Below are 12,793 nucleotides of genomic sequence, written 5' to 3' on the forward strand. Positions count from 1 at the left end.
ATCTGGGTGTCCTCGTGCATGAATCGCTGAAAGCTAGCATGCAGGTACAGCAGGTAATAAGGAAGGCAAATAGAATTTTGGTATTTATTGCTAAAGGAATAGAGTATAAAAATAGGAAAGTGTTATTGCAACTGTACAAGGCATTGGTGAGACCGCACCTGGAGTACTGTGCACAGTTTTGGTCCCCTTACTTGAGGAAGGATGTAGTTGCATTGGAGGTGGTTCAGAGGAGGTTCATTAGATTGATTCCAGAGATGCAGGGCTTATCTTATGAGGAGAGATTGAGCAGTTTAGGCCTATACTAGCTAGAGTTTAGAAGGATGAAATGAGATCTAATTGAGGTATATAAGATGCTAAAGGGATAGACAAAGCAGATATAGAGCGGATGTTTCCCCTTCTGGGGCATTCTAGAATGAGAGGCCATAGTTTTAGGCTAAGGGATGGTAGATTTAAATCAGAGATGAGGAGGAATTACTTTTCTCAAAGGGTCTTAAATCTGTGGAATTCACTATCTCAGAGTGCAGTGGATGCCGGGACGCTGAATAAATTTAAAGAGGAGATATACAGATTTTTAATTAGTAACGGGTTGAACGGTTGTGGGGAGAGGGCGGGAAATTGGAGTTGAGGCCGAAATGAGATCAACCATGATCGTATCGAATGGCGGTGCAGGCTCAATGGGCTGAATTGCCTACTCCTGCTCTTAGTTCTTCTGTTCTTATGTTTCCCGTCATCGGACATTGGGAACCTCATTGTAATACATCTGCATATCATTATAAGTCCAGCTCACCAGGATCATCCGCCCACACTGGATCATCCGGGCATGTTGATGTGTTTCACAACTGAACATAAGCAACATGCACCTGGTGAGCTACACTTCGCTCGAGGCTTTGAGGTTTGTTTGTCTACCTTGCTTCAGGCAGCACTCACAGTCATCAACTCCAGGCTTCACAGGCAGCGCCACATGACTTTTATGGGGGCTCACGGGCAGGTCTCTACCTATGAGGCCAGCCATAAGGCAGGGGTGGCTTTTCAACAGCTGCAGGGCTATGGCTTTCTTGGGGAAGGGGGAGAAGTGACCTCAGGCAAGGGAAGAGGCTGCAGGGCTAGGGCATTATTGGGCAAGGGGGTTATCCCGGGGTGTGTGTGGGGATACATGCTGATCTGTGTAAGTGGCCTCAAGAGAGTGAGAGCTGAGGAGGCAGCCTCCAGAGGAGATGTGGCCAGATGGAGATGTGAGGGTTTGTGTGAGAGGGTGAGTGGTGATGTCCCCTGAGCTGGCAGTGAGTGAGATGCCCAGTATGACGGGCTGTGAGTGTGTGTGTTTAGAGTGAGGTGGTTGCCTTACCTGGCGGTATGAATGAGATCATTCATCCTCTTTCTGTATTGGATGGCCAGCCTCTTCTGTGCAGCATTGGCTCTGACCACCATTGCCACCGCCTCCCAAGCTAGAGTGGTGACACTGATGGCCAGGACGGGTGTAGAGGGCATTGCGGTGGACTCCAACGGTGTCCAGAAGGTGTCCCAGGGGTGCGTCAAGGAATCGAGGTACCTAGGTGCTGAACTCTGGAATTCCTTCCCTTAACGTCTTTACTTATCCAGCTCTCTCACCTCCCTTAAGGTGCTCTTTAAAACCTACCCTCTTTGACAAAGTTTTTGGTACCTTCCTAATTTCCCTTTATGTTTCTGATTGTCAAATTTTGATTGATAACAGTCCCTGCAAAGTGCTTTGGGATGTTTTACTATGTTAACGGCTCTATATAAATGCAAGTTATGTATGAGTGCAATATCAAAATAATATGATTGTAATGTTAGACAACATTTAGCATTTATCCCTGTATAACGTGACATTGTAAGGTTAAACTGTTATGCAGCTTTATAATGCAACATTAATGTGAGAGTACTATTTAGCATAATGCTGATTGTGGTGTGAGGGTGATGCAGTCCTGTCATATTTCCCTATCATAATCAGTAGATTGAATAAATTTGAGTGCAGATTTTTAAAAGGAGCAGCTTTACATTTCTGGCCTGTGTGCTTGATGCAGAATTTACTTACTAATGTTTTATAGTTTATACCCTGAAGCTCAAATTTAGGATTATTTTGACTATGACTGTGTTAGGTGGCACAGTAGTTAGTGTATATGCGAGTAGGAAGTTGCAAAGGGATTTGGGCAGGATCTTCTGGTCCCGCCAAAGTCAGTGGGCTTTTGGCCAGCTCGCCTCATCCGCCAAGGCCGGATCCACCGCGCAGGGGCCGGAAAACCCCAGCATTTGAGTGGGTAAAACTGTGGCAGATGTGAGTAAATATGAGGTCATCCACTTTACGCCTAAGAAATCGATCAGGGTATTTTCTTATCTGTCAATACCTCGTAACTGTGGACAGGCAGGGAGATTTAGGGGATGTACAGAAATCACTAAAATGAAAGAAAGAAAATCTTTCATTTATATCGTGCCTTTCATGAGTTGTGGGCACTTCTATTGTAGGTAATGTGGCAAAATTTTAAGTGGATAGGTTCAAAAACTCATTATAAGTTAAAGGAGCGTTTGCAGTTCTCTCAGTTGGGCTTCAATACAAAGAAGTGGAAGCTAAGCTACAGTTCAATAAAGCTCTGGTTAGTTTGTGTCTGGACTACTGCATTCTGTTTTGAACACCACAGCTCAGGAAGGATATACTGGCCTTGGAGCAGATACAGTGTAGATTCACCAGAATGATACCAGGACTAAAACAATTAAGTTAGGAGGTCGCACAGACTAGATTTGTATGCCTTTGGGTATAAACGAATAAGGGATGATCTAATTGAGGCATTAGGATGATTAAATGGTTTGATGGGGTGGATAGAGAGAAACAATTTCCCCTGATAGAGCAATTAATTTATTACAAGCTTCTGCTATGAACTGTCCAGGCTGTTTCATGAACACAATGTTTTTCTTTCAGGATGATACCCATGTGGTTCCTGAGAGTGTCCCTCATGGGATTTCTCCTGACTGAGATTGATGGAGTTCCAGCAGGTAAGAAACTGAACCCAGTGCCGAGTTTTTAAAGGCAAATTATGTTTGACAAATGTATTTTTTATTACATGACCGATTGGGTAAATAAAGAGAATGTAGTCAATGGGCGGAATCATCCCAGATTTGCACTAAGTGCAGTAGCGGGCAAGAAAAAGGACGTTTTACCCGCCAGCCGCAATTGTGTGTTTTCACACCATATCATTCCCTTCCCGGTACTCATTAATAATGCATTCCCAGGAAACACGCCAGATTGCTGGCAGGATGGCCTCTGATTCGCCTGCCTTACCGTCACCTCAGGTCTTCAATAATCCAGGCACCATATTTAAAGGGTGTCCCTGCACAGAGCTAGCTCTCTCTAATCGATCAGAAGCCGCTGCAAAGTCATGGTTGCCAAAGAGAGGAAACATGCTGCCCCCAAGTTTAGCGATGCCTCCTTCGGGTGCCTATGGGGCGCAGTGGAGGCCACTGTGAAGTTCTCTACCCCTGCTCTGGGCGAAGAGCAGCAAGCAAGGTCACCAATCCAGCAAGGGAGGTGGTGGAAGCGGTGGTCAGTGCCAACGCCCTGCAAAACAGGACAGCCACCCAGTGCCTAAAGAGGATGAATGATCTCCATTCTGCTAGGGTAAGTCTCTATTCTCATCACTCTCAACTCACACACCCTTCACACATCCACAGGGATCTCACTCACTGCCAGTTCAAGCGACATCACCATTCACTCTCTCACACACACCACACACATGTCCTGCGGATCATGTCCTCATCCCGTCCATGGCACCACTCACCACCCACACATGCCAGGCATCCTTCTCATCTGGCCTGACAGGCATCCTGCTTACACTCTCTTCATGCAGGACAAGCTGGGGCACAACAAAAGAGAGAGGTCGCAGACTGGTGGAGGAATGCCCGACATCAAGGTCCTCACAGGCTTTGAAAGTAGAGTCATCCAGCTGGCTGGTGATGATCTGAACCATTCCTGTACTGACGGTGAGGTCGGTGGTGCTCAACCAAGTAAAGATCCAACACTGCAACATCCATCATACAACCATGCTGTAAGTGAGTTCCCCTGTTCCGCAGTCCCAGTCTCTCCTTGCTTTCGTAGGCACATCTAGGAAGCAGCCGGGGAGGTCCATGCGCCAGACTCTCGACTCAAGCCCCAAAGACACCTCGGAAGAAGAATCTGATGACACCCTAATTGAAGTCCCATCACGACACTCACCCACACCCTCCAACAGTGCAGAGACACACACCTCTGTGGAACCTAGTTTTAGAGTAGCCTCAGGGTCACAATATGGTGAGCACATCACACTGTCTCATCCATAACAGGCCGCAGCAGGGACTTCCCAAGTTTCCAGCACTCGGAGGACTGCTGGAGACCAGAAATCTGCTGAGTTGCAGCCAGGTGACGAGCCTCTGGACTCAGTCATGTCACAGTTGCTGGAGCTGCAAAGGCAAGCTCGGGAACAAGAGGAAGGGATGTCCGCTGCACTCCTCAGATTGCAAGGCACGACGGAAGAGTCCATCCACCTTCAGTCTGAGGTGACAGCACTGGCATGTCAATGCACGGAGGTCAACACTGGTAGGATGGCAGCCTCCATGGTGACCTTGGTCCAGGACATCGCTCCTGCACTGCTGTGCAGGCTCAACTCTATCGCTGACACCAAGTCGGCCTCCAACAGTGTGTACGCGAGAGGGGTGTGGGGCAGCTGGATCTCATTCCAGCTACTCCTTCCACTCACAGAGTCAGCCTGGGCCCCTCAGGTACCCAATAGGGAGGAGCTTCAGCAGGTGCACACCCCAGGGCCATTCACCAAGTGAATCCAGGAGTCAGGCCCATCCGAATCCCCTCTTTCTGTGAACCCAGCAGCTCCAGCTCCACAGGCTGAGGAGAGGGCCACTGCCACACAGCAGGATCCCAAAAGCAGGCTGGAACCCTCCAGGTCTCAGCTCTCTGGAGGACGCCCACCAAGGTCACCATAGGCAGGGCGTAGCAGTCAGCAGACTGCTTCCACCTCCGATTCGGACATCGGGTGGGGAGCAACAAGACATAAAGGCAGGGCTAGGAAACTTAAGAAGATTGCAAAGCCTGGGCATGGATGTTAATCACTTGTACTTAATGTTCACTATTGTAAATAAACTCCTAAGAATGTCTCCCTGCCTATGGCTCCTTGTTCTGATGAGCAGTGTTCGTGTCACTCAGATATGAAACCTTCCTGCACAAGATAAAGGCAGGTGTCTCAGTCCAGGGCCTCTTCCCTGTGCAGTGTGTAACCTTCAGACCAAAGTGGTGGTCCGGCTTCACACTCAATGGACACATTGATGATGCCTGCACCTCGATGGTGCTGGTCATTGCTGCCAGAATGTCATGGACAGGCATCACAGAGTTCCATCATTCTCTCTGTGTGCTCTCAGCACCTTTGAGGTGGAGCTGGCCCCCATCTCTTCGGCATCTGTGTCCGGTGATGCTGTGCTCCTGAAGGGGACAGGTTCTGAAGATTGACAAAGGATCAGGTGCATTTAAAGTTTCACGGCTGCATCCCCAAGACCATGACCCTGAACACATAGTGCAAGCAAGCTGCCCTCAGCCAGACAGGAGTCAGATATTCACAGAGGAAACGTGGAGTGTCTATGGAGTGTCCTCACTGCATGTCATCATCATCCTCTTGGAATCTAGCAACTACTAGAGCCTATACCATGTCTCCATGACATGGGCCTGAGCACTGAGGTATGTGCTCTGCCATCAGCCACACAAGAGTCAAATGTTCACAGATGCAAGGTGAGGATGTCAGCATTCCTCACTGCATCTTGTCATTATCTTCCACGAATCTTGCAGCGATGAGGGCCTCCCAAGCACGCGTGCCTCATCTGGCCACTGCGATGGCCTCATTGCTGGCAGCCTCATCTTCAAGGACCTCCTCATCAGGGAAGACATGCAACTCTTCCAACTCCTCCTTAGCCAGGTACTCCCCCCCCATTGCAGCTGTGAAGCATGCAGCAAGCGACGATGATGCACAACACCCTCTGGGGACTGTATCACAGGGTTCCACCGGACCTGTCGAGGCAGCGGAACCTCATTTTCAAAATGCCTATCATTTGGTCAACTAAAGTCCAGATCATGGCATGAGCCTCATTATATCATCGCTCTGCTGCAGTCAGAGGCCGCTGCACGGGCAACACCAGCTATGTCCCCAAGAAGCCAGCCCTGCAGCCTCTGTGGATCCTGGAAGATGTCGGGGACCTGAGACCTGATAAGGATGTAGGAGTCATGGATGTTCCCTGGGAATCGTGCGCAGGCCTGTAGGATGTGTGTGTGGTGGCCGCAAACCAGCTGAATATTCAGCGAGTGGAAGCCCTTGCAGTTGATGTAGTTGACTGCTTGTTGCCATGGAGATGTAAGTACCACATGGGTGCAGTCGATGGCGCCCTGTACCTGTGGAATACCTGAGATCTGTGCAAATCCCAGCGCTGTTGCTTACTAACTTTCCTGATCCCAGGCAAAATGCACAATGTTCTGTGCCTTCACGAAATGGCGTCCGCGACCTCCTGGATGCACTCGTGCGTGGAGATTTGCGAGATCCCACACAGGTCACCTGTGGAGCCCAGGAAGAAGCCACTGGTGTAAAAATTGAGCACCATGGTCACTTTCACGGCCACTGGCAGTGGACTCCCTCCATGTCCCTGTGGCATATGTGACTGACCAGCTCCTTAGACATGTGCAGTCTTCAGCGACACTGGTTCTCAGTCATATACAGGAATGACAGGCGTGTGGGTTAGCATGGGTGTACTAAGAACCTCTCAGCTATTGGTTAAGTCTGAAGGCCCCTTCACACATGCAGGAAAGTGCTGACCACCATTTGGATGGCCAGTGTATCGTGCGCTCATTGGCTGTCCGAAACCCCACTCATTTTTGCCCCACTCCACTTGACTGATTAGCAGCAGCTTCAGCCATTGGGCTGCAAGGCTGGGCTGTTAGCTTGAACCATAATGCACGCTGGCCCATGCCTTAATAAAGGCATTGCAAGGAGCTGTGAATGACTATGCCAGTGACTGTGCCATGGCCACCTTTCACAAGGGAATTGTACAACTTGCCCAGTCGACCAGTTGCTCTGCTAACCCCTAAAACGTACATTAATTTACAGTCTGTGCCCGAGGTGTGAAAAGTTCTGGAGCATTTGGTGGCACTTTCATGCTCTTGCATTGTTTGAATGGGCAGAAAAGCTTCAGAGGCCCGAATCCAAGCATGTCAATGGAGCTACTGCTGTGTGGCCACTTCTCTCAAAACCCCACCTCCCCTGAAACCCCCAGCATGTGCTTGAGTATTTCCTTCAGTCTCTCTGTGCTGTCTTACCACCCCCGCCCCTGGCCCCACCTGCACTGGAACCCTTGCCCCAGCACCGCATTGAAAGCCAGCCGGGAAAAAGCAACTTGCCTGTGCCCCCCCACGAATGTGTAGCGCCTCTTCCTTGATGTCCTATGGGTGATGCCTTGAAGTTTTGGTCGCCAGGTGCATGCCATTTAAAGGCACACTGTTCAGAAGTCACGCCGTCGTGGACGGTAAATTTAACGTGAGGGGATGATTCCGGCAAGCAGGGCTTATAATTAGATGCAAATGCATTAAAATGGAGTTCCCAACGTGAGGTGGTGGGAAATGCTACCCACCATTGACAGGTGGAGCGGACAATTGCAAACTGGTTTCATGACAGTGTAAAACCGATTTTTGGCCTACTCACCATATTGTGCGTCCCCCCACCCCCAACCCACCATGATGCCCGACACTGGTCAAAATTCCGGTCAATGTAGAAATGTGTTTTAAGAAGAACTCAACATAGTGTCTTACAAAAGGCTTCTTAGCAGAATTCAGGTCATCGTTATAAGAGGAAATGTATGAATAGAAAGTTAGTTGACGAACAGGAAGTAGGACAAATAGGTGTCACTCAGATTGAAGGAGGGTTGGAGGTGGATAAAAATACAGAGGTATGTCTTGTGCCAGAACTGTGAAAAAATTGATTTACTCAGAGGCCTGAATTTTCAGTTCGGTGGGTGGGCCCGATCGGCGGGCCTGGGAGTGGCTGGGAAACGGACCGTCGACCGCAATTGGCCCTCGAACATGATTTCACGCTGACTGGCCAATTAACAGCCAGCCAGCATGAAGCATGTGCTGAAAAGCTCAGTGCTGCAGGGTGGGGGCAGGAGGAGGGTGGGCGATCACGTCAACATGGACGAGCACTGACAGAAAGCTCCCTGAAAGCTGCCCTGAAAGAGAGCTGCCTCAGGGAGCTGAAGACCTGAAACCAGGGAAACAGAGTTGTTGAAATTAGGAAAAAAATGTCCAAGCACCACAATCAGGCACCTGAACATGTAGATCATAAAAATGCTGTCCACAGATTTCTATTTTTATGTTATTTAATAACAGAAACATCATCCCCCACCCTTGGATGAATCTTTGCAAAATGCGGGCTGCCCGCCTGCCCGTTTTGCCCGTGCAACGAGTGCAAAATCGCAAGGGAAATGTAAAATCAGTTTCAATTGGGCTTTTAATGGCCTCTTAATTAATGGCGGGTGCGGCTCTGACTCCGGCGTTCGCTCGCTGACTGAAATATCGTGCGAGCACGGGATGACATTGGGACACCCGCTCGAAATCTTCTTCTCGCGCAATTTTACATCCAATCGAATCGTGTGCCCGCCCACCCGCTGGATGTAAAATTGTGCCCAGAGTTTCCAGAGCATGCAATAGGGAGTGGTTGTGATGAACACCATTTAATCTTTTAAGGAAAAAAATGATAAATTTTCAAAGCTGCATAATATACAGGGCTATGGGGAGTGAGCAAGGCAATTGATTTCATTTTGGATGGTTCTAGCAAAATGATGGCATAGACAAGGGGATGAATAGCTTCCTTCTATGTCGTAAACCTCAGTGGTTTTAGCTCAGCACAACGTGTCTCACATAATCACAGAATACAGTCCAACTTCCCGACCCCTGAGAGAAAATTAATTTCAAAAGTTTGGGAGTGCCGCGTGTTCAGGAAATGACAAACTGGACTGAAAAGAAGCTGATGTAATTTCTTTTTATGTCAGGGAATTCCTGGAAGGTAAATTAAATTGATTCTGGTGAGAAGGAAGGAGGAAGAAGCAAAATAAGCATCTTCAATTAGACATCCCTAATATCAAAAACATCTGAGTTAACACGAGAGGGATGCTTTATACCAAGTCAACATAAGAAGGAGGACAGGTTTCAGAGATAATAAGGGTATGTCAGATCAGGAACATAATTTTAATAGTAGACTTCAACTGACAAATATAAATTGGAACAACTGAAGTCACTCAGAGTAAATGGATGTAATACATGATCCAACTCTGGCTTCTTACGCGCTCCATCTGCCCCACTGTTAGAGGCTATTCTTTCAGCTGTCTAGGCACCAAGCATCAGAATATTCTCCCTAAGCCTTTCAGCCTGGCTATCGCTTGCTCTCTTTAAGCCCTCCTTAAAACCTACCTCTTTGACCGAACTTTAATCACCGTCCTAATTTCTCCTTCTTTGGCTCAGTGCCAGTTTATGTCTGATTTGGCTTCTGTATAGAGTCTTGGGGTAGTTTCCTACAGAAATGATGCTACATAAATACACGTTGTTGTTGCACATTGCTTAATGGAAGCCCTGAGGGACAGTGCTTACTTAATTTCGTTGTGAAATAATGCACTTGATTATCAGGAGGAAATTTGAGGATAGCCCCATAAACAGCAGCTAACATGGTTTCAAAAGGGATGAGTGCTGCCTGATCAACTGATATCTTTGAGAAAGTGAAAACAATGGGGAATAATTAGGGGAATTAGGTTGAATTGAGGATGGGAATTCACCGGGCCTCTGTGTCGGGATCATTACTGTTATGAATTTAAATCAATGGCTTGAATTCAGAAACCAATGCAAACTGGTCAAATTTTCAGAAGATATCAAACCAGGAGGGGTGGTGGGATTGAAGGTGCCTGCTCAAAAATTGCAGGATGAGTTAAATTATATGCGTAAAGACAACAATGGGAAGTGATATTTAATGCAAAGTACTGGAATGTATAATACATATAATGTAATCATATGTATCTATAATTTAATGTAAAATACTACAAATAGGAAATAAAAATGGGCAACATACTTACTCCATGAATGTTGTTAAAATAGCTAAAAATGAAGCTGAAAGAGGCCTAGGAGTCTTAGTAGATTCAATACTCAACCTCCCAACAAATACAGAGCAGCAATCAATAAAGAATGGCAAACTACATAGCCTGTAGCAGGAGACAATGGGGTCAATTTTTATTTTAACCAACTGGCCAATAACCTGGGATAATGGATTGGACAATGGATTGAATCTGATTTTCAAACTATTGTGTCCCCTCTATTTTGACAAAGGACATTATGATCAAGCTGTACCATGCCCCAGTCAGACCACGTCTCCAGTACTGTGTCCAGTTCTAGTTGCTGAGAAACAAGCTGTGGTAGGAAGAAGGAGTTCAGGGTATTCAAACACATCTTGAAGTTTCTTGGGTTTTTTTTTAATCAGACCACTCCTTCTTTCGAAAGATCATGTCTTAAATCACAACGTACTTTCCTCCAGAGCCATTCAGTTCCACATTCAACCAGTGCACTTCTAAACGTTCACTGGGGTTTTGCAGTGAAGAATAGCAAAATTATTGATAGACTTGTTACATATAATCAGAGTTTGGGCTTTATAGTTTTTCTTCTTGTTTGCTTTATTTAATTATTTTGCTCACTTGTGATCTGGCCAAAGCTGGCTAGGCCACAGCATTTATTGCCAATCCTAATTGCCCTTGAAAAGGTGGTTGTAAGCTGCCTTTTTGAACCGCTGCAGTTGTACACCCACAGTGCTGTTAGGAAGGGAGTTCCAGGGTTTTGACCCAGCGACAGTGAAGGAATGGCAATATATTTCCAAGTCAGGATGGTGTGTAATTTGAAGGGGAATTTGCAGGCGGTGCTGTTTCCACAGAATCTGCTGCCTTTGTTCATCTAGTGGTAGAGGTCACACCTCTTTGAAAGGTGCTTTAATAAACCTTGGAGAGTCGCTGCAGTGCATCTTGTAGCTGGTACATGCTGCAACCATGCTGTGGTGCGCCACTGGTGGAGGGAATGAATGTCTAAGCTCATGGATGGGGTGCTGATCAAATGAGCTGCTTTGTCCTGAATGATGTTGAGCTTCTTGAGTGTTGTTGGAGCTGCACTCATCCTGGCAAATATTCCATCACATGCCAGACTTAGAAAGGTCACATAATTCCTAGCCGCTGAACTGCTCTTATGACCACAGTATTCATGTGGCTGGGAAAGTTAAGTTTCTGGTCCCCCAGGATGTTGACTATGGGCTATTCAGTAATGGTATTGCTGTTGAATTTCAAGAGGAGGCATTTGGATGCTTTTATTGGAGATGGTCATTGCCTGGCACTTGTGTGGCAAGAATGTTACTTGCCACTTAGCATCCCAAACCTGAATGTTATCCAGGTCTTGCTATATGCGGGCACGGACTGCTTCTTTCCATGAGGAGTTGCGAATGGTACTGAAAGCTGTGCAATCATTAGCAAATGTTCCCACTTCTGATCTTTTGATGGTGGCAAGGTCATTGCCAAAGCAGCTGAAGATGTCTGGGCCTGGGACACTATCCTGAGGAACACCTGCAATGTCCTGGAACTGAGATGAATGGCCTCCAATAGCCACAACCTTCTTCAATTGTGCTGGGCATGACTCCAACCAGTGGGGAGTCTTTAACAAAAATAAAAATACCTGGAAAAATTCAGCAGGTCTGGCAGCATCTGCGGAGAGGAACACAGTTAACGTTTTGAGTCCATATGACTCTTCAACAGTGAATCTTTCCCTGGTTCCCATTGACTTCAATTTTGTTGGGTCTCCTTGATGCCACACTTAATCAAATGTTGTGTTGATGTCAAGGGCAGTCACTCTCACCTCGCCTCTGGAATTCAGCTCTTTTGTCCATATTTGGATCAAGACTGTAATGAGGTCTGGAGCCAAGTGGTCCTGGGAGAACACAATAGGTATCAGTGAGCATGTTGTTAATGAGTAGGTCCCACTTACTTCATTTATTTGAATTGTTAGGTTAATTAAGGTAGTAACTAATAGTTTAATTATGAAAAATACACCTTTTTGAATTTTATTCTATCGATCTGTTAAGCTCATATGTAGCACCCTTCCCCAACACCCTGCCTTCACCAAGATACAGCCAAGCACTGGAAACAATATAACCAGCCACAGGATTGGTCCTATTGCCGGGGGCTTACAAGGTCCAACACATTGAAAAGTCCCCGAAATTCTAAGGGAAACAGGGAGCAGAACTTCCGCAATATAATCAGATTCTTTACAAATGAGGACTGAGGATAGATCCTGTAAATCAGTGCAGGAGAGGTTCACAGCTAGTATTATGAAACTATTTTACGGAAATTTGTGAACAGAGACTGGATCAGTTTAACCCACGTTCATGTCATTAACCTTTTATTTTGGCTTAAGGGTTTGGTCAGCATCAATTATAAAGTCAAAACAGTACAAGTTTTCTGCTTATCTTTGAGCTCACAGTAGGTGCTCTCTGCTCTCTTTAAAGTTGGCATTAAACCAGCAGGAGCAGTTGGCAGAGTATAGAGATCAATTAATGAAACTCATATTCCCTCAATTATTTTGCCACAGGCTCTGTTCCTGCAACAGTGTTAGCTTGCCAAACATCAGTCAATCTGGTTCACTGCTAAAGGGCCCAAACAACTGGTGTTGTTAGTTACATTAAATTCAGCA

The 12,793-nt window shown here is 46.7% G+C and overlaps 1 protein-coding gene across 1 annotated transcript in view; it reads left to right on the top strand.

Annotated features, from left to right (window-relative positions):
- The window catches only part of LOC144684587 (myeloperoxidase-like), a 71,388-nt gene that overhangs the window by 10,557 nt on the left and 48,038 nt on the right, over positions 1–12,793 (top strand). Inside the window, exon 2 of the mRNA XM_078548555.1 lies at positions 2,933–3,006. Coding sequence (XP_078404681.1) covers positions 2,933–3,006 — 74 coding nt within the window. The remainder of the gene's footprint in view (positions 1–2,932; positions 3,007–12,793) is intronic.

The sequence above is a fragment of the Cetorhinus maximus genome, chromosome 9, assembly GCF_964194155.1.
Source record: "Cetorhinus maximus chromosome 9, sCetMax3.hap1.1, whole genome shotgun sequence".
NCBI lineage: Eukaryota > Metazoa > Chordata > Chondrichthyes > Lamniformes > Cetorhinidae > Cetorhinus > Cetorhinus maximus.